Raw genomic sequence first — 21,917 nt, 5'->3', positions numbered from 1 at the left:
ACCGCGTAGCTTAAATCAGTCCGCCGCTAAGCTTGTCGGCGACCGATGCCGTTACAAACCAGTCAACAGCCGATGTTGGTCATTAAAAGTATTTTTATTTACACGGTAATCTGTACAAGTCACTCTGAACAATACATTTGTGGGAAGGCTTCCGGATGGGGTGAGAACAGAGACCAAATACCCCCCTCCCACATTGAAAAACAGAAACAGACTTTAAGACACAACTGAAAGCATTTTGACCAGGTAAGAAATATACAAGATAGAAAAGACCCCCAGGCTAGTTTACTGAATAAAAGAAATATTAAAATGAGAAGGGACACGTTTCAAAGATTTTTGTTTAAAAATGGCAGAGGCAGGTTTACCGCGGAACACGACCACAGGGCAGCGCGAGTTCTCACAGCAATGATCGCAAAGGTATTTAATCACAAGTCCGCCCTGCAGAGCAGCTCCTGGGCTCTCAGACGATCAGAAATGAAGCGCATCTAAAATGTGAACGGAGCGTGAATTTAAAGACAAAGTCGAGCTCTCAGCTGTCGATCATCTCCGACAGCTCCTGGAGCAGGTCGTCCTCCCCGATCTCCGCGTCCACGTCGCCGTCCTGCAGATGTTCATCTGTGAATTCGTTGATGAGCTCATCGAAGACATCCACAGTGGTGGCGGCGGCGGCGCTGGTGGTGCTGGAGGCGGTTCTGGATGCCGCCACGCTCGTTCTCCGTGACTTGGAGGGAGGCGGAGTTTTCAGCACCGGGCTGAGATGAAGGAGAAGAAGAAGAAGAATTATACCTTGTTGATCTCTATACATCACTGGGACCAGTCTGGAGGTTCTGTGCCTTGCTCAAGGACACATGGGCGGTGCCCAAGAGTTTCTCCAGGAGCAGTTTTTTTTGTTTTTGTTTTTTAACTAAGTGCATTCATGACACAGGGGAAGAAAAAGAAACCCTAAACTCGTCTCATTTCTCCTCAAATCTAAAACGGCTACGAAACGGTAGAATTAGAATTCTCAACTCGTCTTAAAGTATAAAAGCAGGAAACCAAACGTTTTGGGTAACTAGTCGTTTGAAACTATTGATCATGTTCTGAAATCACATGCAGGAAGTAAGAGAGCCGTCTTTGAAAGCATCTAATTACGATGCAAACCGTGGCGGTGAAGCAAACGTTACCGAGGGCGAGCAGCCGCAGGCTAAAACGTGGCACGAAGCCTCACCGAGCCGCCGGCGTGTTTTAACCTTTACCTTCGGGCAGCCGGGACGGTCTCCCTGGCGGCGGCAACGATGACGCTCTGCTTGAACACGGGGACGGTCTGGAGCTCGTCGCTCGGCGGGCCGGAGCTCAGGTCCAACGCGGCGACGGGACTGCGGGGGACGGCCGGGCTCAGCTGAGCCTCTGCACCGGTGGATCGGAACACCTGCCGACGGAAGAGGCCGGAGGTCACCGACAGCACGACGACGCCTTCATTTAGCAAACTCGCGTGGATCAATGAGTTCGTGGAAAACGTCAGCGTAAAACGTGAAGGATGGACAAAGAGGACGAGCAGAATATTCACGACAGCCGTCACCAACAATGAATAGCAGCGCCTGTTGACCTACTTCTGCGTTTCCGCATGTCGCCTCCTGCAGTTGCTCCTCCAGTCCTGCTGAGGCACTGTTCAGGGGCTTCACAGCAGCGACAGCAGATCGCCCCGCCCCCCTTCGCTTCTGGCCTGGTTTCACACGAACGGCGGGCTTCATGACAGACGGCTTCACGTTCAGCTTGGGCCTCACTGAAAGAGAAGGGATTTGATTGGCGTGTGAAACCCGTCGGTTGCGTTCTGCCTTCCGCTTCAGTGGCTCGCGGCTCGTTAGCGTAAGCGTGAAGGTAAAGGGGGCGGTACCTTTGGTGTCCGGCGTGTGCTCTGGGGATTTCTTGGGACCCTTGTTTGGCGTCCCGTTAGCCTCCGCTGCAGGACTCCGCGCTGCGGTTCTGGTCTGCTTGGACTTCCTGGCGGTTTTCGGAGGGACCTTCTTTGACCTGGCGGCGCCCGGCGAGTCGGACTCGGTTGGAGAAGAGCTTGGCTTCGCCGACGCGACGGTATCGCCGACTGCACCGGGGGTCGTATCGCTGCTCGGAGGTGAAGCAGCGGTGGATCTGAGGGACCGCGTTTTATGAACGGGGACTTCCTGAGCAGGGGGGGCGGAGTCAGGCGACGAGGAGCCTGGCGGCGTCAAACGGACTGCAGCAGGAAACCTCCTCTTCAAGGTTCCTTCGGCTGGCGGTTTCTGGCAAGGTTCTGCTTCAGCCGGGCCTTTGGCCTTCTCCGTTTCCTGCCGGCGAAGTCGTTTCTCTCGCATGATCTCCTCGAAGGTCTTGACTTTAATACCGCTACCGTTAGCGACGCTGGACTAAAGAGAGACGGGACAGTTAAGCGTCGGCCGGGGGTCGACGCGACAGCGACCGGCGCCGCAGCTCGGTCCTACCTTAGGAGCCGCGGTTTGAGGTTTCACCGGCTTCTCTGTCGACTCGCCGTCCTCCTCTGCTGTGAGATTCAACACAAAAAGAAATCACGTTACGAACACGAGATTTACCGGGAGCATCGGGTCGTTGTGCCGAAGCTTCCCGGCGACACGGCTGAAACCGCTGAAACGGCAATCTCACCTTGGGGAGCCGGTCTAAGGAGCGGCGGCAGGCGAGGCTTGCTCTCCTCGCCGTCAGAGCTCTTCTTGCTTGGGTCCTCTGAGGGCTGCTGAACCGGCAACCTTTCGGCCTTCTCCCTGCGGATCTCTTCCAGGGTCTTGACCCGGACCTCTCCCGGGTTCGCAGCCTCAGGACCAGGACCAGGACCAGGCCCATGTCCAGCCGGGTCAGACTCCCCTCGACTCTTGTTTAGCGCCTTCTCTGCGGTGGGCTCGGCAAGCTTCACTTCCTCTCGCCTTTCTTTCTTTGCGAAGGTCGAGGCTTGATCTCTGACGGTCCGCTTGACGCCCTTTGTGGGTTTGGCTTTGCCGACCGCTCCGGACGCGTCCGAAGGGCCGCCCCCTTTCGACAGAGAACGGGACTTTGCCGCCTTCTCCAGTTTGATCTCGTCCAGAGTTTTGATGCGAATCTGCTCGGTTGTCTTTTTTGATTCCGTGTTGGTCTCAACTGCTGGAGAAAAAACACGCAGACCACCGGTTTGCACGAGTAACGTCTTTCAGGAGAAAAAAAGCAAAGGTCGTCGCGCCGGTATCTCTTACCCGAGCGCGCGGCTACAGAGCCCGCAGAAAGCCCAAGTCTTTCCTTGATGGGCTTCATAACTGCAGAAGAAACCCAATCAAAACGACAACCTGTAGTATCGAGTCAACTCATCGATCGTTCATCTCATCGATCAGGATGATGATCACCTTTCTGAGGCGGTCCTCGATCCACGACTCGGCCGAGACGCTCCGACAGACTCCTTTTTGGACGGACGCCTTCCGCACGTTGCTCATCTGCAGTAACGACAATTCATGAGCTTCCATTCCAAGATATCATCTCAAGATTATCTTCGTTAGCGACGCAAAGAAATCCGACCGGGGGAAAACTTACCGGCGCCGGACATCTTTCTTCCGAGTCTTTCGCCCACGCCGCCTCGCGGTCTCGCAGTGTCTGGAAGACAATTGGAGCCCAGAGTTTAACCGGATGATGCGAGAACAAGGGACGCCGTCACTTTGCTATACATTTATTTGAATTTGCAGTTTTACTATTTAGAAGTTTTAAGCGGTTGTATTTCATCACGTTTCCGGTCTTTACCGTCTCTTGGTCGAAACGACGAGTTGGCGTTCTCCTTCTCTCCGCTGGCTGTGGCGTCGGCATTCTGGAGCGGGTAACCAGCTCTCTTCATGCTGGCCTTCAGCGCCTTCCGGAGTCGGATCTCCTCCAGGGTGCTCACCCCGAAGTTCATCGAGTCACCTGTCCAGAAACATCGGCAGCCAATGAGCAGAGGAGTCCGGAGTAGCACGGCGACTGGTTTCATCTCCGACGACCGGATCACCTGATTTATGCAGCTTTCTGGAAGAGATGCCGAACCTGCCGTCGTCTCCCTCCTCCGAGAACTGGTCTGCAAACAGAAGGGGCGCCGGCACTCACGATAAAATGAGAACGCCCTTTTGAAAACGAGGACCAAAATGTAATTGAGTGGCGATGTCTCACCGTCCTCGTCCTCGTCGTCGTCTGCCGGATTGATCACCACTGGCGGGTGGGTGGGACTCGGGACCGGCTCCTGAGACTCGGCCTTGATGACGCTTCGGAGCTGGGGGTTGGGCGCGTTGGGGAGAGGGGGGGTGGTTGTTGCGGGAGCCGGTTCCTCGCTCGGCTGTTCCGTATTTTGGCTTTGACCTGAGGAGTTACGTAGACGTTGTTTGTCAAAGTCACAAACCTTCGGCGTTTGAACTTAAAGGGTTAATTAAACAACGACGAACCGCCTTACTGGTTTTATCGGCCGGGACGTACAAGCCCTCGATGCAGCGGGGCCTTTCGTGGAAGAAGGCACAGTGTGGCTTCTGGCAGCCGTCCGCCTGGCTCTCCCAGTAACACAGGATCTCCTTTCGCCTCTTCTGTTTGGATGAAAGACAGCCGCGCTCACTACTTGGACGCGCCGCTTTGCTAGCCGGTCTTACGGCTGCTTTGACGGCACATCGGGTGTTTCTTCCGGGCACGTCCAGAGGCGGGAGTGGAGCTCCCGGCTCGGGGGGGGGGTGGGTTGCCAGAAAGACTTTTTCTACCCTTCGGTAATGGCCGCTCGAGGCACGCGCAGCCTCGAAAGGGCAAAGCTTGAAGGAGATGCGGTTTCAGCGTTCCTCTAGAACCGGCGTTTCGGTCCTGCTCACCGTGATCGCCATGTGACGGAACTTGCAGGTGGTGCGGAAGCAGCGTCCCTCCTCCCACAGGTTGCAGACTGCCTCGGAGCCCATGGCCGCTTCGCAGTGTCGGAACGGGCAGCCGTCTCCCTGCGCGGCAAACGGGACACTGTGGGACGCTTCCCGCGACACGCCCGACGCTTCAGCTGGTCGAGCTGCACGCAAATGTGACTGCGAGTTCAAACCTCGCTTACTTTGGTGCAGGTAGAATAGTAGAAGAAGTAGCAGTCGTCTCCTCGGTTGCTCATGGTGACGGTTGACGAAGGTGACGACCGGCAGATGGATCTCTTCGGGGCCAACAGGACCCTGAAATCAGAGGCGCAGCCACGTGTTAGACAGAACCCCGATACGACGTCACTCAGCCGTCTTTTAAAACATCAACACGGGTTTGTCGCAGGTTTGACGCCGCTTGCACGGCGGAGGACTCCTCAAAATGCACAACGGGACACGCGAGGGTCAGCGCCGGCGAAGGATTTAAATCAGCCGCTGCAGAAGGATTCGTTTAGGAACCGTGCACGCTTTACCTGAGGTGGTTGAGAAGACGTCTTCCTCAAGCGGACTGCCGGTGGGTGGTCTCCGTATCGGTATGGAGTCCTGAAGGAACACTTGATCCGTGAGATAAGAGGTAAAGGGGGGGGGCGGGTCGCCCAGAGACACTCGTCTTCCTACGACATCTCTTTTCTGAGACTCTGAGACATCTTTACAGCCAGACTGCTAACCATTACCGCTGCTGGGAGTGTCCTTTGAAGACTTTTGTTTTTATTATTTTTTATTAATGGGTGTAATCAATGAAATAAATAGGATATTATCAAAAAGATCTCCCCCCCCAAAAAAATATGGCAAAAATAGCAGAAAAGGGGGGAAAGTAGGTCAAAAAAATATCCTCAGCTTCTTCTCGGGCTCGGAGGCAATTTGGCACACTTGGCATTGGAGCGAAGCCCGAAAGGGGACAAGGCAAGACATTGGAGCTTCTACAGATTCTCGGCTGTCGATTGCCAATTTTGAAGAAGAGAAAGGAAAAAAAATCTTCTCCCATTGTGTTTTCAAGTTCTCCACATCCAGAGACTCCCACAAGGTTTTACACCTAAGAAACGAACAAAGAAAACACTCCAGGTGGCACTGAAAGGGTTACAAAGAGACACGAGTCGTGCACAAACACAAAGGAGACGACTGGACAGTTACACACACAGCAACAGAATAATGAGGCACATCGACCGATGAAGCAAGAGGCGATCAGAACCGGGTCAGAACAGCGAGATGATTCACGAGTCACGGATTTGAGAACTGAATTTCAATGTTAAGACGCACGGAAGAAGCTCATTCCCTTTACTTCATGATCACTACTCTAATCAAATGCTGCTGATCAGCATCCAGAACCCCGACTTCCATCCGACGCCGTTAACCGACGTCGCCACCACATCGAGCTCTCATCCGGGGGCCACGGTCGGGGGGGGGGGAACGTCAGTCGTTCTATCCGAGACGGCCGGAGAGAATCGACGACGCAGCACGTAAATGAATCCGTGCTGGTTGAAGATATGCTAGACACGCACCGATCAGCCACCTGCCTGTTATGTAGCCCCCCCCCCCCCCCCCCTTCTGCCACCACAACTGCACTGACCCTTTGCGGCATGGACTCCACCAGAACCCTGAAGGGGTGCTGTGGGATCCGGCACCAAGATGGTCAGCAGCAGATCCTTTAAGTCCTGCAAGCTGCGAGGCGGGAACGCCGCGGATCGGACTAGTTCGCCCAGTACAGCCCAAATATGCTCCGTTGGACTCGGATCCGAGGAACTAGGGGGGGTCCAAGAGAACCAATTTGAGGCGTTGACTCAAAATGGTTCTCTTTGAACCATTTCTGGACCTTTCCTGCTGCAGGAGTCCACTGCCATCAGGGAATACCGCCTCCATTAAAGGATGCACTTGGTCAGAGACAATATTTAGGGAGGCGGGAGGCGGGAGGGCGCCGTCCACATGGATGGCAGGACCCAAGGTTCTCCAACAGAACACGGCCCAAAGCGCCACGCCGCCATCGCAATCTGACCCTCATCAAACACACTCAGATCCTTTTTGTCCGCTTCCAACACATTAACTTCGACAACAACGATGCAAATATAAGGAGACAATCAACGCCGTTCGCTTCACGGGTTGTGGTTATACTGTTATAACCGAGCGGTAAACATCGGCCCGCGTTAGCATGCTAACTAACTTCGGCGAAAACAGCTTTGCGTTTTTCCCACATTTCTACTCAGACCAGAAAACTAGTGGCTGTTCTCAGAACATCAACGCGCAGTGGTGTATGCGCTACCTGGCAAAACATTCACACAAATCAGTTATTTCACTTAACGCTGCATTTTCGAGACCTACCTTAACCGACAGTTTCTCGCGACCTTATCGTTAGCATTAGCTGAACGTCGAAGACTGCTGTTCCTTTCTTTTATATATATTCCTTTCTTTTACGTTTCGTATTCTAACACTACGTTAAGAGGCTGGTGTATTGTGTAAAGAAAGTATACAGTATTTGATTACCAGTTTCAGATTTTTTTAAAAAAAGGGAAAATTAAGTAGTGGAGGAGGACTTGATCCGAGCTTGTTACCATAAGACTTCAGCAAAATGGCGGATGTACGATAAAAATACCAACGGGAATTTACGAATCCTACTATGGCGATACTAAGACCCGCCCTACTCTACATTTGATTGGATGATTCTTATCACTCTCATTGGCTACACCTAATCAACTCAACCAATCCAATCAATCAGAGGCAGAGTGAGGTTATAATCCGCCTTCACCGTAGTAGCATTCGAAATATTACTCAGGGGTGAATCCTATGGGTGAAGCGGGTGGCGGCTGTTATAGGCATACTATGCTGACGCATTAGCCCGCCCAGCTCTGTTTCTGATTGGCGTACCATAATATCAACCAATCAGCAGCTCTCCTCACACATACGAGTCAATACAGACAATTTGGAGTAATCAATTCGCCTAAAATGCATGTTTTTGGAGGTGGAAGGAATCCGGAGAACCCAGAGAAATCCCACTACGACACGAGAACCAAAACATCCTAGTATCAGTAATGATTATGACAATAAGAATAATTAGCTAATGCAACATACAACCACAAGCACAAGCGTTGTTTCTGGGTGACGAACTTTACTTTTTATTTTATGTACTGTATTGTAGGCTATATTGCTGAAAGAAAATCCTGCTAATTTACGGAAATCTGCTGGATGGATCTTGATGAAATAAATCTGAAAATGGGACTTTGTCTAACTTAGATTCCATTAAATTTTGATACGGATACACCCCAATTATGGATTAAAAAATCAGTTAAAAATACACATCGACTCCGATTCACTTTAACTTTTCATGGTTGGCGTATAAAGATACCAAGAGCTGCGTCGCCGAGGTGTTCTATTTTATTTTGAAGTACCGGTACATGAAGTAGGGGCGGAGTTTGTCTTATTTTGGTGAGTTTTGGGGGGCGGGTCACTTGTCTGTGATTGACAGATGGTGCTCCTATTGCTCGCCTGGCTGTTTCTGTTCCGCGCGCTGTCAGTCCTTTGCCGCCGTTTGCCCGCCACGGTTCTCGCTGAAACGGAGTACAAGTTCGCGTTAAGAGTCACGTACGTGCTAACCGTTGAGTGAAATCCGACAGAGTCGTCGCTTCACATCTAAATGGACGCTGCTAAGGTGGGTTAGCTTGGCCGAATACTCGGGTTGACAAGTTAGCGTTAGCATGAGGTTAGCAAGGGCAGGGCCAGTTAGCCGCAAGGTGACAAGCAGGTAGCCTTTGCGGCGCTAACGTGAAAGTAGGTTACGTTCTACGTGGGGCTAACCTAGCTAAACGTTTCTGTGCCTTTGTTTCTACAACACAGAGAATGACTTCCGGGTTTACTCTGGACCTCGGACCGCTGAAAGAGCCCATTGGATTTATTCGAGTTCTAGAATGGGTAAGTGAAGTTTTGAAAGTGTCTCTTAAAAAAAAAAGTCCACATCTCTCTAGCGTTGTTTCAGCCACCATGTGCGTGATATGGACTAAACTGTTGCGTGTTATTTAAACACCACAAAGTGCTGTGAGCCATTAAATGCATTCATTAACCCTTGGAGGTGCAGACTGATAAGGGTTTCCTTGCCATTCTGATTTGCGGCTCGGCTCACGCAGCAGCTGGTCTGAATTGTTCATGTAAGGACTGAAGGCAGAGACGTGAGTCGGTGTGACGTCACTGTGGTTGAAGGCCCAGCTGCTCACTATCAAGTAGTGTGGATGAACTACAGCTCTGAACGTGCTCCAAATATCACTACGTCTGTGTTGCTGACTTCTTAATGAGGGATCTGAATGGACCGTACGCTAAAAAAAGAAACCGGTTCAGGAATGGCCCCTGTAAATGTGCGCTAACGTTCGCAGCGGGCTGTGTGCAGAATGGCGTGCTATGATATCTTCTTCCTTACACCAGCAGCAGGGCTGTGTGTGTGGCAAAGGCGTGGGCTTGTGCTGCAGCTATGTCCTGTTGGACGTTTCCATGCGGTGTGCAGCAGCCGTGCCCCGGACTTTAACTCTATTCTGCTGTTACAGTTTATCGTTACTCCCTCTAAATGTCAAAACCCTCAATGTAAAGAATGTCGACCATATTGTTGAGTCAGAATCTACACAAGCCGAGTTCCTCTATAGCGCTTTAATTAAATGCTAAACTGTCTGTCTTTATGAAGTGACGCCAAGCGAAACCAGAAAGTCCAGCATGATCGTCTTCCTATTGGTTTAACGTAATCTACTCTTAGATTTGGAACTTGCTTCAGTTTTGTTTGAATCTTGTGACGCTGCCTGTGAAAACACGGCTGACAGTTTGGCGGCTCGTGTTGTTCGCGTTTGCGTGTTTGGATTTGGCTTTTTGCTGCTTCAGACATTGGCGTGCCTTCGAATTCCTGAACGAAGTTCCGCAAGTTAAATTTAATGTTGGCCATCTTTGATCTCGAGGCTGAAATGCACAAAATTCTTCCATGGTGAAGCATCGTTAGTATTATAAATATTTTCCTCCCTCCTCTTGTGAAATACTGTGGGTAGGTATTTTAATGCTACCGTAAGCCAAACTGGCCCGTATGCAGTACACATGTCCGGACATTAGCCAGTAACAGCTGACATTTTCAGAGTTGGTTGAAGGATGGTTTAGCTATTCTTGTAATCGCGTCTGTTTTTGCCGTTCAGTTCCTGCGTTTGCGTGTGGAGGTTTATTAAAAGCTAAATTGCTGAACTGGTGTCTCTCATCTATCCTGCTACTACTCCACGGTCAGGAATGCATCCTGCAGCCTGTGGGGGGCCGGGTGGGGACGGTGGAGGGTTTATTTGGGGTGCTGTCAGGTTGGGTGGGTCGATGAAAGCTGAGAGATTGTGCAGCAATCCAGAGAAACCTGAAAGATGAAACCCATTCCGGCGGTCCTTGGCGGGCCTGAAGCTGTTGTTTGTCTTGCTGTTGCTACAGTGCTGCAGCGCCTCTGATGGCCCTGTTCTTCGTCCTATTGTACACACCATTGTGTACTTGAAAAGGACCCTGATGATTTGGGAATGTGCATTGATGATAGTTGTGGGTGGAAGTGAACAAAAGGATTATTCTTGAGAAAGTACGGAAATGAGAATCACGTGCTCTCATCAGATGCTTTTCATTGGAGAAAGGATGTCCTGGGCGTGGGGGGGGGGGGGGGGGGGATTTGTAACTCTAAACTCCTCAGACGTGCGCGTCAGCGTGGAGCATTCATGCTGCAGACGAAGAGGAGCTGCTCCAAACGCACCGCAGTCGACTCTCGTAGGACGCCGTAATGGCGGAAGTTCATGTTAGAGGTGGCAGGAAGTGGTCTGGATTGCCCGCCGCTCTTCCTGCTGCTCTGTCAGCGTTGTTCACATATCGGCTTGTTTTTCTTCCTCAGTCCAGAAGAAACATTTTCTGACGTTCATTCTCATGAAATATGAAAACAACTACGGAATAAGTACTCCGTTAATGAACGGCTTGAGAAGTCACATTTATTGATCCCGCTTTGCCAACGTTTCGTCTCGGTGCAGTGAAGATTATAAGATTTATGAACGCATCCCAGCAACAGTCACACACGTGCTGCAAAACGGCGTCTGTGCTGTGTCTGTACTTGAGGCTTGTTGGTGCAGCGGGTCGGCGCTGATGTGTTGATAATATCATTTCATTCCGGGAGGATGAACGGAAATGTGATTAAATGCTCTCAAATATTTGTACCTGAAAGACTTTAATTTAATTTCTGCGCGGATGTGAGTTAAGTTTTTAATGAAGTCATAAATTGTAAAACTAAAAGCTCTTCACGCATTTGTCTTCATCGAAAGGTGTTCTCCATCTTTGCCTTTGCCACCGCCGGAGGTTACTCGGGGTCAACCACCTTCTCTGTCTCCTGCACCGCGGGTGAGAAGACTGTCCATGCGGACTTCGGCTACCCTTTCAGGTACGGTGTGATCTGGAGCTGATCTGCCATTAGCTGGTGGGACAGGATTCTCTGATTCGTCCTCATTGCTGCCATCATCTGGTGAAAAGTATGAACTGTGTTTCAAACGCTGACAGGGGCAGAAAGTAACGCACTTGTGAATTCTACCTGGTCCCACTTGCACGCTGTCTAAATATTTTATTTTAGTTAAAACAAATGGGTGTGTTGTGATGGGACACCGGCCCATAGATGTGTGATTAAACTCAGAATCAGGCTTGCAATGTGTTAATAATCTGATAATCCAGAAGAGGATTGAGTTTATTCTGACTAACGACTCCTCGTAGACGACTTCAAGGTTCTGTTAATCGGTCTGTGTTGCTGGAATCTTACTTGATCCTGTCATACTTCTTCCTCCTGCCCTCCGTGGACAGAAGCTTCGCCCCAGGTGAGGCCTCGTTTTCTCCGGAAACCTCACAGCAACAGAGCGAAGCCCGTCAGCGAGCATCTGCTGAGACGCCTTCTCTTGTCCCGCCTCCCTTCAGGTTGCAGTCGAAGCCGTATCAGGTGCCGTCGTGCAACGGCAGCGCCACCTCTCCGGCCTTCCTGCAGGGCGACTTCTCCTCCTCGGCCGAGTTCTTCGTGTGCGTCGGCGTGTTTGGGTTCCTCTACTGCACCGCCACGCTGGTCCTCTACCTGGGCTACCAGAACGTCTACCGCCAGACCAGCCGCGGCCCCATCATCGTGAGTACACACCCTGTGCTCGGCGAGGATCTCTGTCCGTGTGGCTCCGCCCCTTCGCGTCCACACACCGAGCTGGCCTTTGTTTTCCAACCCTTTTTTAGTTTCTCTCACACACGAGGCACGACAACGTCTTGGAAATCACCTGCAGCAGGTGATGGCGCAGTTTAAAAAACGGTTCTGTTTAAGCGTGAAGAAAATGCTCCGCCTTCATTCAGTTTTATTTCTGTAGCGCCGGATCGCAACAGAAAGTCATCTCAAGGCGCTTTACAGGATTAGCAGGGAAAGACGGAACCCAACTTGACCCACGAGAGCAAAGCACTTACACTTAGAATAGTTTTAAAAGTGAGAAATAGGCGCTGTAAAAATCCAAAATGACACAGATCCAACATCTCCCGTGAAATGAGTGGACGGCTGCAGGCATTAATATTAACGCCTGTGTCTCGGCTCTCAGGACCTGGTGCTGACCGCTGTCTTTGCCTTCCTGTGGCTCGTGTCCTCGTCCGCCTGGGCCAAAGGCCTGACTGACGTGAAGAACGCCACCGACCCGGAGTTCGTCGCGCACGCCTGCGGCGGGACCTGCAAGCCGGGAGACTTCCCCCACATGGGCCGCCTGAACGCCTCGGTGGTAAGTGGTGTCAACGCGACGCTCCGCACGGCGCCGCTCATCCGTAGGAGGCCTGAGGCTAGAGGAGAAGCCGTGCGGGTCCAGCAGAAGCGGCTGTTTTCAAAGAATCCCTTTTGTTTTCCCCCGACTTTCCGCAGATCTTCGGCTTTCTGAACCTGATCTTGTGGGCTGGTAACTGCTGGTTCATCTACAAGGAAACTCCTTTCCACAAGGATCCCGTCCCGCCACCCCCCATGGATGAAGGAGGTGCCCCCGGACCCTAGCCGTGTCACCGAGGGATCCTCGGGGCATTGGCGCGCTGCCCCCCCCCCACAGTAGAAAATGATTTGTGCCCAACGCTGGTCTCTGACGTTGACCTTCAGAAACGCCCTTTAATTTGCCAAGTTAAGCCGGTCGGCCGTCGCCGACATGTTCCGCGTTCTTTTATAAAGTCTGCCTTAAAATCACAAACGAGAGCTGCCATGAATGTACGCCTTCAAAGCTAAAACCAAATGTGTTTGGCGATCAGCAGGGCGTTCTCCGCGGTAGCACATCGCCCCCCCCCCGACGTCAGAAGGACCGGCTTAATGGACCGAACCCGTCCCCGCAGACGTTAACCCAGAGTGCCTTCAAACCTCGGGCCTGTTCTCGGTAGATAAAGGCCACGCACGGATGAGTACTGTAATCCTGTAATTTCATTGGTTGAGTTTAAAAATTCAAATATATATATTTGTTTGTTAGATGAAAGACTGATCCCCGCTGCGTAATCCCACGTGTTTCCTGAACTGAGCAGCGGGCCGTCTGATCCGCTGCCCGAAGTCGATGCGCAGCGACATTATTTATACGTAGCTCACGGTTATTCTGGTCTGCATTTCACGGCGCCGTCGGGATTCTGTTGGCGTTTCCCACTAGGAAAGCCTCGTTGATTTACGTTCATTTGTTTTGTAAAGTGGGAAAGGAGAGCTGCGTTTGCCGCCCCCCCCTCCTCCCCCCCCCCTGCTCTGCGTCGCTGCCGGTAGTTTCTCCACGCTTGCTTTGCTTTGCGTTCGGGCGGCGCTCCGGTTTGAGTCGCTGGACTTATTGACCTTCGACACATTACGATGCTCTACAATTTTAAGAGATGATTCCTAGTTTAGTTTGGAGGGAAACGTGATTCTTCATGGAATGAATCTTCTAACTTGAGTATTTTAGGCTTTGTTTGTTCAAAACAACGGATTATCTGGCGTTGTAAACACGAGCAGCGGCCGCTCGTCTTGCCGTCTCGATTACAGGGAAGTTGATGAATGAGTTTGTACTTTTTCCACGCGCACCCTCACGTTTACGGACATTTTGAGCATCCTTCAGTTCCCAAAGGTGTCTAATAAAAAGGCTTTTCTTCCTGCCTGTCAGTGACATCACCATCTCTGGTTTTCTTCTTCTTCTTCTTTGTGTTGAAGTATTGTCATGGATGGTACCAAATTCACAGCTGTGCAGCCTGATGGGACCAGATTCCAGCTGCAGTTATGAAGGAAGAACCGACGGGGGGAAAGCGAAAGACTTTTAGTATTTGGAATGGCTATTCAATTGTCTCCATGGAAACCTGTGTTTTTAGGTGGCTGAAGGCCATTCTGCCCATTATACACATTCTTGCTCGACCAAATTTTCATTGAAGATGTTTGCAGTGTGGATATTCTGGAACTGGATGCCTTTGCCAGGGAGGAATGGGCTAAGATTCTCCAGGAGTGCAAGCCAGAACCTTGTACCTTGATATGTGTCATGTCTGCAGCAGCTTAAAGGGCCTCCACAGAATTCTACATGTGCTTAATTAAGAAAGGTGGATCCAATTGTAGGCTGCAGATGTTTCATGTTATATTTGAAACTTTTATTTTTGTTAAAAGCAGATCAGAAACTTCACACACGAAGGGACAAATTATTTCTTATTTATCTTCGTGTTTTAAGTCTTTGAAGCGGCCGGAAAAGAAGATATGACATCATTGAGAAACTTTCTGCTCCAACCTATGTGTGTGTGTGTGTGGGTGTGACACGAACGCGCACGCAGGAAGTTCCTATCCTGCCGAGGGCGCGAGAGATGACGTAAGTAGATCGCCGCGCAGTGATGATGGCGGTGCGTGAACGCGCAGCAAAAGCAATGGCTGCTCTGGATCGGCGGGTGCCTAGCCTCGATGATTTCGTGGGTCAAAGCTGGAGCGCCTGGGCCGAGTGGGCCGGCGTGACGGCGGCGGATGGTAAGGACGCACTCCGACGCAGACACCGGCAGCCGCGAAGCCATTTAACCAAATCCGCGGGGTTTATTTTCGTGGAAACGGAGGACAGAGCTAACCGTGTTACCCAAACAAAGACCCTGCCGGGTCCTAGCGCTGGGTGGGTAACATGTTGCTCCCTCCCGGTCCCACGGTTTTCAGGATAAAACAGTCATTGGGGTTGTTTTTTTTGTGGTTTTTTTTGCACGTATCGGTGTGTGTTTTACGGCCGTGGTCGTGGAACAAGCTGCCAGCCGTTCAGAGACGTGTTCCGTGTGAAACGGGCGCTTTTTCTCGGAGCGGAAGGAGGCTAGTGTGGATGGTCGGGCGAGCAACTTCTTGCCGTGAAAAGCTAGGCTAAGCTAGCTAGCGAAGAAAGCCAGCGTCGCCGTTGACGACGAGTGCGGCTAACGCTAGCAGCGGTGGGGCTGAGAGTGGACGCCGGTGACGGGGGGGGGGCGGTCTGCTGCGCCCCGCTGCCATGTAAACGTTATCGGCGTCTTCTTCTCGCCTCACGCTCATGTTCCCCATTTAATAGCAACGTTTCCGCCGCAGCTGAGCTCATGTGTGACCCAGAGAGTGTTCTCGCCCTTCCCAGCTGGGGGGGCGTGTGCGCGTGCGTGTGCGCGCCCACTCATTGTCTCGCATCTCTCCCAAGTCCCGACGACTATCAGATGAAGTCCCGCACCAAGCGTTTGCATCCTGACCGGAACTGTCACAGGAATAATAAGGAAGGATTTATAGAGCTCCTCTTAAAGGTGTTGATGTTGGTTCCACCTCCCTGACTGACTGACTGAACACCTGCAAGTGTTTGATGTTTCAGGGCCTGATCTGGATGATTGCAGTAAGAATGGCAAAAAATCTGCGGAGACCATGTCGCTCAGTAAAGAGGGTGAGTTCATCCGCCAGACGTCGTCGTTCAACGCGGAATGCGACTTTAATCGTTTGATCTGTGTTTCCTCCCAGACATGTCCGTCTTCGGCCTCTACCCCGGCCACGATGACTTCTACCTGGTCATGTGCAGCCATTGTGGCCGCGTCGTGAAGCCTCAGGCGTTTGAGAAGCACTGCGAACGGAGACACGGCCCTCTGGCCAAGCTTTCCGCCCGGCTGCGCTCGCCCACCCCGGCGCCGCAGCCCCAGCCGAGGCCTCACCACGTCCACTCTCCCTCACACGGGGGGACCGGCGCTGCTTCCGTTTCGTCCTGGGAGGGTCGCAGCCAAGGGGTCGGGCAGCTACGGGCAGCCCCGCCCTCGCCTTCCACCCCGCCCCAATACAGGCACGCCAAGAACTCCAAAGATGGAGTACGGTAAGAGCCGAGCAGCACGAGTTAGGAGATGGTTGTAACCGGAGCTGAGCTGAACGACGCGGGGAAGGAGGAGCGCTATGAAGAAGCTAGCGGTCCTCCTGTAGCTTAGCACAAAGAATGGAGTCAAGGGGAAACTGCTAGCCTGCCTCCGTGTTGCGTTGAAAGTAAACTTCCTCTCCATCACCCAGACATTCCCCGCTGGAGAAATCCTCCCCGAGCCGCCGCGCGGAGGCGTCGCTGTTCAAGCAGCCGCCGCCTCTGGAGCCTCCGATGAGTGCCCCGCCTCCGGCAGTCAGAGATCCTCCCTGGCCGCACGGAGGCACCCCGCCTGGGGACGGGCCCCCCACCCAGATCCAGAGGAAAGACTCCCCTCTTTCCTCTCCGCTGGCGGGCCACCGGATCCCCAGACCCTACAACAAAGTGGCCTCCAGTGAGTTCACGCGGGAGACGTGGGTTTTGGGTTCTCTGTGCAGTTTGTACCGCCTAAAGCCCGGCCAGCCGGGATCCAGCCACACCGGCTGATGGCGGCGGGTTGCTAGGCGACTGATCAATCATGATCCTCGTCATATTTAGCCACACAGAGTGGAATTGTCTGCCGCTGCGCCGGAAGCCCTCCCGGCGCTCGCCGGGCCTCTTCACTTCCGTTTTATTTTCTGTTTTTTTTTTTTTCTGACTGTGCGATGACATCACTGTTTGTGTGTCCTCAGAGAGGGAGTGCGATCTGGACAAACACTGCGGCGTCCACGACCCCGACAGGAAGAAGGTCTGCACGCGGCTGCTGACGTGCAATGTAAGCGCCACCGCGCTCGGCTGGGGGGGGGGGATGGAGGGGGGGGGATCCGGTCTGGACGTCGCTGGGACCGCTTCGGGGGGCGAGTTGCTTTGAAAGGGAGTGTGAGCGCTGCAAATGGCTCCCGGCACAGGAAGCGTCCTTATATGGTGGCTTGAGTGTGGAGGAGGAAGTGAGACGGGATGACTCGATTAGCAGGAAACAAACGGAGACGTGGAGGGGAGCGGCCGGCGTCTCCTACCTGCTCCGTGGGTGGACAGGATCTCGGCAGGTTACCGTTTCCTGTCGGACCAGGGAATGAATTTAACCCTTTGTTTGCAGTGACGTCTGGACGGCTCTGATTCGTTCAGTGATGACTGAAGTGGCGCCGCTTGATGCAGCCTTTGGATTCACTTTGGGGGCGTCGCTTAGAACCCTATTCCTCTCCCAGGTTCTCCCTAGATCCAGTCAGAACATGTGTTGACTGAAGATTCGGGTCAACCCCAATGGTTCCTTTTCAACTGTTATGTGTAAATGTCCCGGCGGGGGGGGGGGGGAGAATCAAGGGAATCGAGGGTTGGGTCAGAACATGATCCAATGAACAAGCTTGGGGCGGCGCTGTAGCTTCTGTAGCCGGCGCTAGCCCCCCAGCTAGCCCCCAGCTAACTCCCTGGACCGGTTCTAATCCCGCTGCCGTCCCGTCAGATCCATTCCATCCACCAGCGCCGGAAGGTTGGGGGCCGGAGCAAGAGCTTCGACCAGCTGGTGGCAGAACTCAAAACCAAGGTTCGGGAGAAAGGGGCTCAATCTCTGGAGGGAGGCTCCTCCCCCAGCCCCGAGGCCCCCAGGGAGCACGCCGGCGCCCCCCGCTGCAGGAGGCCTCTGGCCAGCCTCCCTGCTTTCAGGTTAGCGAGCTTCACCCCAGCCGGCGACGGCGTCCGGGACACGTTTTAAACGGGTTTCCTTTTGTCCTCCAGTCGCTCTACGGCCGCGTCGGAGAGCGTCCCGGAGGAGGACGAGCAGCGGCCGGATGACGGACGCCACCGAGCGCCTTCGCCTCTCGTCTCCGGACGACTCTCCAGCGACGAAAGCGAAGCCGAAGGAGCCGACGATCCCGCCGACTTCCCGTCTTCTGCTGCGCATCCCAGACCGCTGGCTGTGAGTCGGCGCTTCGGTGAACGGCGAGCGCCGGCTGACCTTAATGGCGCTAACGAGTCTTCTTCGTCCAGGTGTGTTCGTTTGGCGGCCGCGCTTTGGGTCGCGGCATCTACACGTTCGACAGGCGGCTTCACCACCTGAGGTCGGCCCTCAACAGCATGCTGGAGCAGCACGTCAGCGCTCACCTCTGGAAGTAAGAACCCTTCAGACCCGATGGGGGGGGGGGGCGTCGCCGCCTTTCTGAGGCGTCCCGTGGGCTGTTTGACCTTGAACGAATGTCGGATCCAGACGCCGACCTGATCTCTGCCGTGTTTCTTCTCGATGCAGGAAAATACCTCAAGTCCCAGATGTCCACCCCCCACCCCCCGCAGCCAAGACCATCGTTTCCTCGCCGCCTTCCTCCGCGTCCGCGTCTTCTATACGTTCTAAGATCCGCACAGGAAGTCATATCAAAACGCCATCATCGACCTCGTCCATTCGTGGACCAGGAAGACCCTCGGCAGCCGTGCAATCAGAAAACACTGGGGGGGGCGGCGGCATCGGTCATCTGGCGTCCCCCGGTGAGCCTGTGGCCATGTGTCAGGTGGCCTCCGGGGGGCCCAGGAACCCTGTGGGCCGTCCCAGCAAGCAGATGCTAAAGCTGCGGGGAGGGGCAGCCGCCGCCGCCGCTTCCCTCCGCAAACGCAAAGCCCCGCCCCAGGAAGGGGGGCACTCAGGCCCCGACAGGAACTGCATCGCCCTCCAGGACCGGGGCCGCCCACCGTCCTCTTCCTCTTCCTCATCGAGAGCCCCCATTTACTCGCCTCTCCCACACGGACAGACAAACGGCACGCTTTCCCCCAGCGGCAAACCCCGCCCCCAGCCCTCCCCCTCGGAGTACCGCTCACCAGCCCCCAAAGCAGTCTGGACCTACAAACGAACGCACACGCCGCTGGGCCATCCGTCACCCCCAGACCCCCCCTCCGCCACCAACAACTCCCACAGCAGGGGCGGCATGGGCGACTCGGGCAGTGGGCGGGGCTTCGAGCACCAGGGGCTGGCGAAGAAGCGGAAGGGGCTCGGCTTGGAGGATCACCCGCCCTCCTCCAAAGCCTCGGTGCACCGCATGGCCCCCCCCAGCTCCGCCTCCGCCTCTTCACCGCGCTCCAACTTCTACACCTGGAAGGAGAGTAAAGGCGGGGGGCTGGCCGGGGGCGTGGAGAAGAAACTGGGCGCACAGAAGGTGAGTTTGGGGGGGGGACAAGTGTCGGATCAACCGTTTCCATCGTCGGTTCTGTTCCTGCTCCGAATCGTTAAAGGTGATCGATCTGTGATCAGCCGGCGGTAACGATCTCTGAAGTGTCTCCATTGATCCGGACGATCGTGTCGCTTCTGACGACGAAAAGAAACGTGATCTATAAAAGTAATTCTGCTATCTCAGAAGGTCCATGCCACCACCTCCGAACCCGACTTAAAGGGCTTGTGAAATGTAAATTTGGGAATGTTGAGGAATTTAAATTTCCCACCGATTCGAACGAACTTTCCAGAACCGCGTCCGGGTTCGTGAATTTCTCTCTCCTTTTCTGACGGTTTAGTTCTAGTTCTGAAGGGGGGGGGGGGGGGGCTGGAAAACCGTTTGTTCAAATCTAAGTAACACATTTTATTTTGTCCTACAGCCAAAACTGCACCATTAAGTGTGCCTGCCTTACAAGCCACGACGAGGGAGCCGGCTCCGCTCAATCCGGGACTGGGACCACAGGACGTGTGCGTGTGTGCGTGTGCGTGCGTGTGTGTGTGGGGAGGTGTGTGTCAGCCTTTCGTCTGTTGAGCGGATGCTCCAGGATGAGTGTGTGTGGAGTCGGTGAATGTCTGAGGGAGACCTGGGAGCGGGAGGGCTGGATAAAATTCAGAGTATGGATTTAGAAATACCTCAAGACCATCCGGTTATGCTGCTAATATGTTTATAAACTGGATTAAAAAATGTCCTTTACACTTGTTTGGTTTCCGTGCCGTATCTATAAACTTTATTTTTAATTTTCTTTCACATGTAGGTGTAGAACGGGGTCTGTTTAATCTCCTGGATAATATTATGTTTTACCCAATCCAGAATATTACCTGGGCCCATATATTTTGGTGTTCTCTAGATTGTCATTTTCCAAGCCTTGTCGTGTTTTGTCATAACGTTGCTTCCCGTGTCCACCGATGTGGACGAGACCCTTAAAGTTCTACATGCAGATGATCCAGATCCTGGGCTGTACCCTACAGCCCCCCTCCTAACTGGATCTACACCGTCCACATGGTGATCTGGATCGGCACCAAAAGGTTCTAGATTGTTCTTGGTATCTTTATACACCAACCATGAAAAGTCAAAGTGAATCAGAGTTGATGTGTGTTTTTAACTGATTCTTGAATCCATAAATGGGTTTTAGTGTTAAAATGTAATATTTGTTCCTGACCTCATTCTGGATCAGAACCAGAAGACATGTTTCATGATGGTTCATATCGGACCCATTTATGACTGGGATGTTTGGTGAGTGAATTGAATTCAGATTTTGCAAGATTAAAAAAAAAGCCTCCATTATAATAAGTAAATGGAAAATTCCAGATTGTTTTATCCAGACAGGTATCCAGATCGCTCTCAAAAATGTAATGGGGTCTAAATTTGACCAAGGCCCAGCTTGGTGGTTTTTTTCCATCAATATCCATCCAGCAGTTTCTCTGTAATCCTGCTAAACAAACGAAAATCATCAGAAGAAAAAAAGTTTGTTGGTGCATGTAAGAAATCTGGATGGAGGGTCAAGATTGACCCATTTATCGGAAACCGCTAGGGGGCAACAATGCTGATACTGGCAGGTTAGGATCCGGAAGCGCAGAAGAAGAGACACAGTCGGACGTACCGACAAACACGAAGAAGAAGAGAACCAATCGGCTGAATGACAAGTCAGCAAACTTAAAGCTGACGTCTGTAGCAGCAGAGAGCATTTATGAAAGATCCCACGTTAGAAACGCGCTGCTTATAACAGTGTTATAATAAATAACCCCAGTGTTATAGCCGGCGTTAGCCGTCGGCTCTAAGATAAATAAGATGAGCGGCAGCTGAAACGCGTTAGCTAATTGTCCGCAGTGACGAGGCGTACGGATACCGACGAGGGCTAAAATAAATGTACAATAGAGCAATAAAATAAGTGTAAGAAAATAAATGAGACAACATAATTAACATTCGAAATATTTCGATTTATTTCACAATTTCTCCTTCTATACCTTTAAGACCGCACGAGAACATTAAAAATCAGGAAAGGGGGGTGAACTATTTAGAATCAGTTTTATCTTCAAAGCCCTGTCCAATGCTGCTGAACGAGCAAGCCAGTGGCTCTGGATCAGGAGGAGAGACAACAGCTGGGCTCCAAAATGACAGAGACAACATCAGGGGGTATAGAAGGGGGTAAGGCAGAGGGGGGCACACCCGGGACGCCAGGTGTTGCTGCTGAACTCTCTTGAGGTGTCGTGGGCCTGTTCAGTGAAACACCTATAATGAAGGGTGCCCACCTGATGACCCCAATGAAACTCTTAGCCCCTTCTATCCTGCCCTGTGATGATCTCTCTGTGCAGCTCAACAGCTGTAACACTGGATGTGTGCTTGGTGACACCTTGATCAATCACTTCATGTATGCTGACGACCTGGCCATATTGTCACCGAGCAGTGCTGGCTTCCAGCAGCTCCTGGACATATGCACTGGCTATGGTATCAGGTTTGATGTAAAGTATAATGCCAAGAAGAGTGCCGTCATGGTCTGCAGAACCAGAGAGGATAAGGGTTTGGACTTCCCAAAATTTTAT

The 21,917-nt window shown here is 52.5% G+C and overlaps 3 protein-coding genes across 3 annotated transcripts; 2 read left to right on the top strand and 1 right to left on the bottom strand.

The window, feature by feature from the left end:
• Nucleotides 1–75: 75 nt before the first annotated feature.
• LOC137916733 (zinc finger CCCH domain-containing protein 11A-like) lies at nucleotides 76–5,668 on the bottom strand. The gene is made up of 16 exons (XM_068759702.1): nucleotides 5,375–5,668; nucleotides 5,045–5,156; nucleotides 4,821–4,940; nucleotides 4,421–4,547; nucleotides 4,144–4,329; nucleotides 3,986–4,051; nucleotides 3,745–3,903; nucleotides 3,541–3,600; nucleotides 3,357–3,443; nucleotides 3,210–3,269; nucleotides 2,632–3,120; nucleotides 2,454–2,512; nucleotides 1,871–2,378; nucleotides 1,587–1,759; nucleotides 1,233–1,405; nucleotides 76–749 (listed from the first exon to the last, which is right to left on the bottom strand). Exons 2-16 carry the CDS (start codon nucleotides 5,096–5,098, stop codon nucleotides 527–529), a joined length of 2,544 nt encoding a protein of 847 aa, XP_068615803.1. The 5' UTR covers nucleotides 5,099–5,156; nucleotides 5,375–5,668; the 3' UTR covers nucleotides 76–526.
• Nucleotides 5,669–8,413: 2,745 nt separating this feature from the next.
• Nucleotides 8,414–14,025, top strand: LOC137916734 (synaptophysin-like). The gene is made up of 6 exons (XM_068759703.1): nucleotides 8,414–8,538; nucleotides 8,724–8,798; nucleotides 11,186–11,301; nucleotides 11,823–12,021; nucleotides 12,473–12,646; nucleotides 12,784–14,025. The coding sequence occupies exons 1-6, from the start codon at nucleotides 8,524–8,526 to the stop codon at nucleotides 12,907–12,909; spliced, it is 705 nt and encodes a 234-aa protein (XP_068615804.1). The 5' UTR covers nucleotides 8,414–8,523; the 3' UTR covers nucleotides 12,910–14,025.
• A 695-nt stretch (nucleotides 14,026–14,720) lies between these two features.
• Nucleotides 14,721–19,889, top strand: LOC137916735 (ataxin-7-like protein 2). Its single transcript, XM_068759704.1, has 10 exons — nucleotides 14,721–14,850; nucleotides 15,689–15,757; nucleotides 15,832–16,174; nucleotides 16,363–16,604; nucleotides 16,882–16,964; nucleotides 17,649–17,848; nucleotides 17,921–18,101; nucleotides 18,173–18,294; nucleotides 18,429–19,323; nucleotides 19,757–19,889. Exons 1-10 carry the CDS (start codon nucleotides 14,721–14,723, stop codon nucleotides 19,772–19,774), a joined length of 2,283 nt encoding a protein of 760 aa, XP_068615805.1. The 3' UTR covers nucleotides 19,775–19,889.
• Nucleotides 19,890–21,917: the final 2,028 nt, after the last annotated feature.

Source organism: Brachionichthys hirsutus, unplaced genomic scaffold (genome assembly GCF_040956055.1).
Source record: "Brachionichthys hirsutus isolate HB-005 unplaced genomic scaffold, CSIRO-AGI_Bhir_v1 contig_836, whole genome shotgun sequence".
In the NCBI taxonomy this organism is placed as follows: domain Eukaryota; kingdom Metazoa; phylum Chordata; class Actinopteri; order Lophiiformes; family Brachionichthyidae; genus Brachionichthys; species Brachionichthys hirsutus.
Note: the sequence above shows the minus strand (reverse complement) of the source record. Positions and strands in the feature narration are given on the sequence as shown.

Bases quoted from the DNA above. Each gene is read 5' to 3' on its own strand.
- LOC137916733 (XM_068759702.1), bottom strand. From the start codon at position 5,098: ATGAGCAACCGAGGAGACGACTGCTACTTCTTCTACTATTCTACCTGC. The intron at 4,548-4,820 runs GTGAGCAGGACC...TCATCCAAACAG, and splicing joins TCCGTCACATGGCGATCACG to AAGAGGCGAAAGGAGATCCT. The intron at 750-1,232 runs GTAAAGGTTAAA...CCTTCATCTCAG, and splicing joins ACCGTCCCGGCTGCCCGAAG to CCCGGTGCTGAAAACTCCGC.
- LOC137916734 (XM_068759703.1), top strand. The intron at 11,302-11,822 runs GTACGGTGTGAT...GCCTCCCTTCAG, and splicing joins GACTTCGGCTACCCTTTCAG to GTTGCAGTCGAAGCCGTATC. The intron at 12,022-12,472 runs GTGAGTACACAC...CTCGGCTCTCAG, and splicing joins CCAGCCGCGGCCCCATCATC to GACCTGGTGCTGACCGCTGT.
- LOC137916735 (XM_068759704.1), top strand. From the start codon at position 14,721: ATGATGGCGGTGCGTGAACGCGCAGCAAAAGCAATGGCTGCTCTGGAT. The intron at 15,758-15,831 runs GTGAGTTCATCC...GTTTCCTCCCAG, and splicing joins CATGTCGCTCAGTAAAGAGG to ACATGTCCGTCTTCGGCCTC. The intron at 16,605-16,881 runs GTGAGTTCACGC...GTGTGTCCTCAG, and splicing joins CTACAACAAAGTGGCCTCCA to AGAGGGAGTGCGATCTGGAC.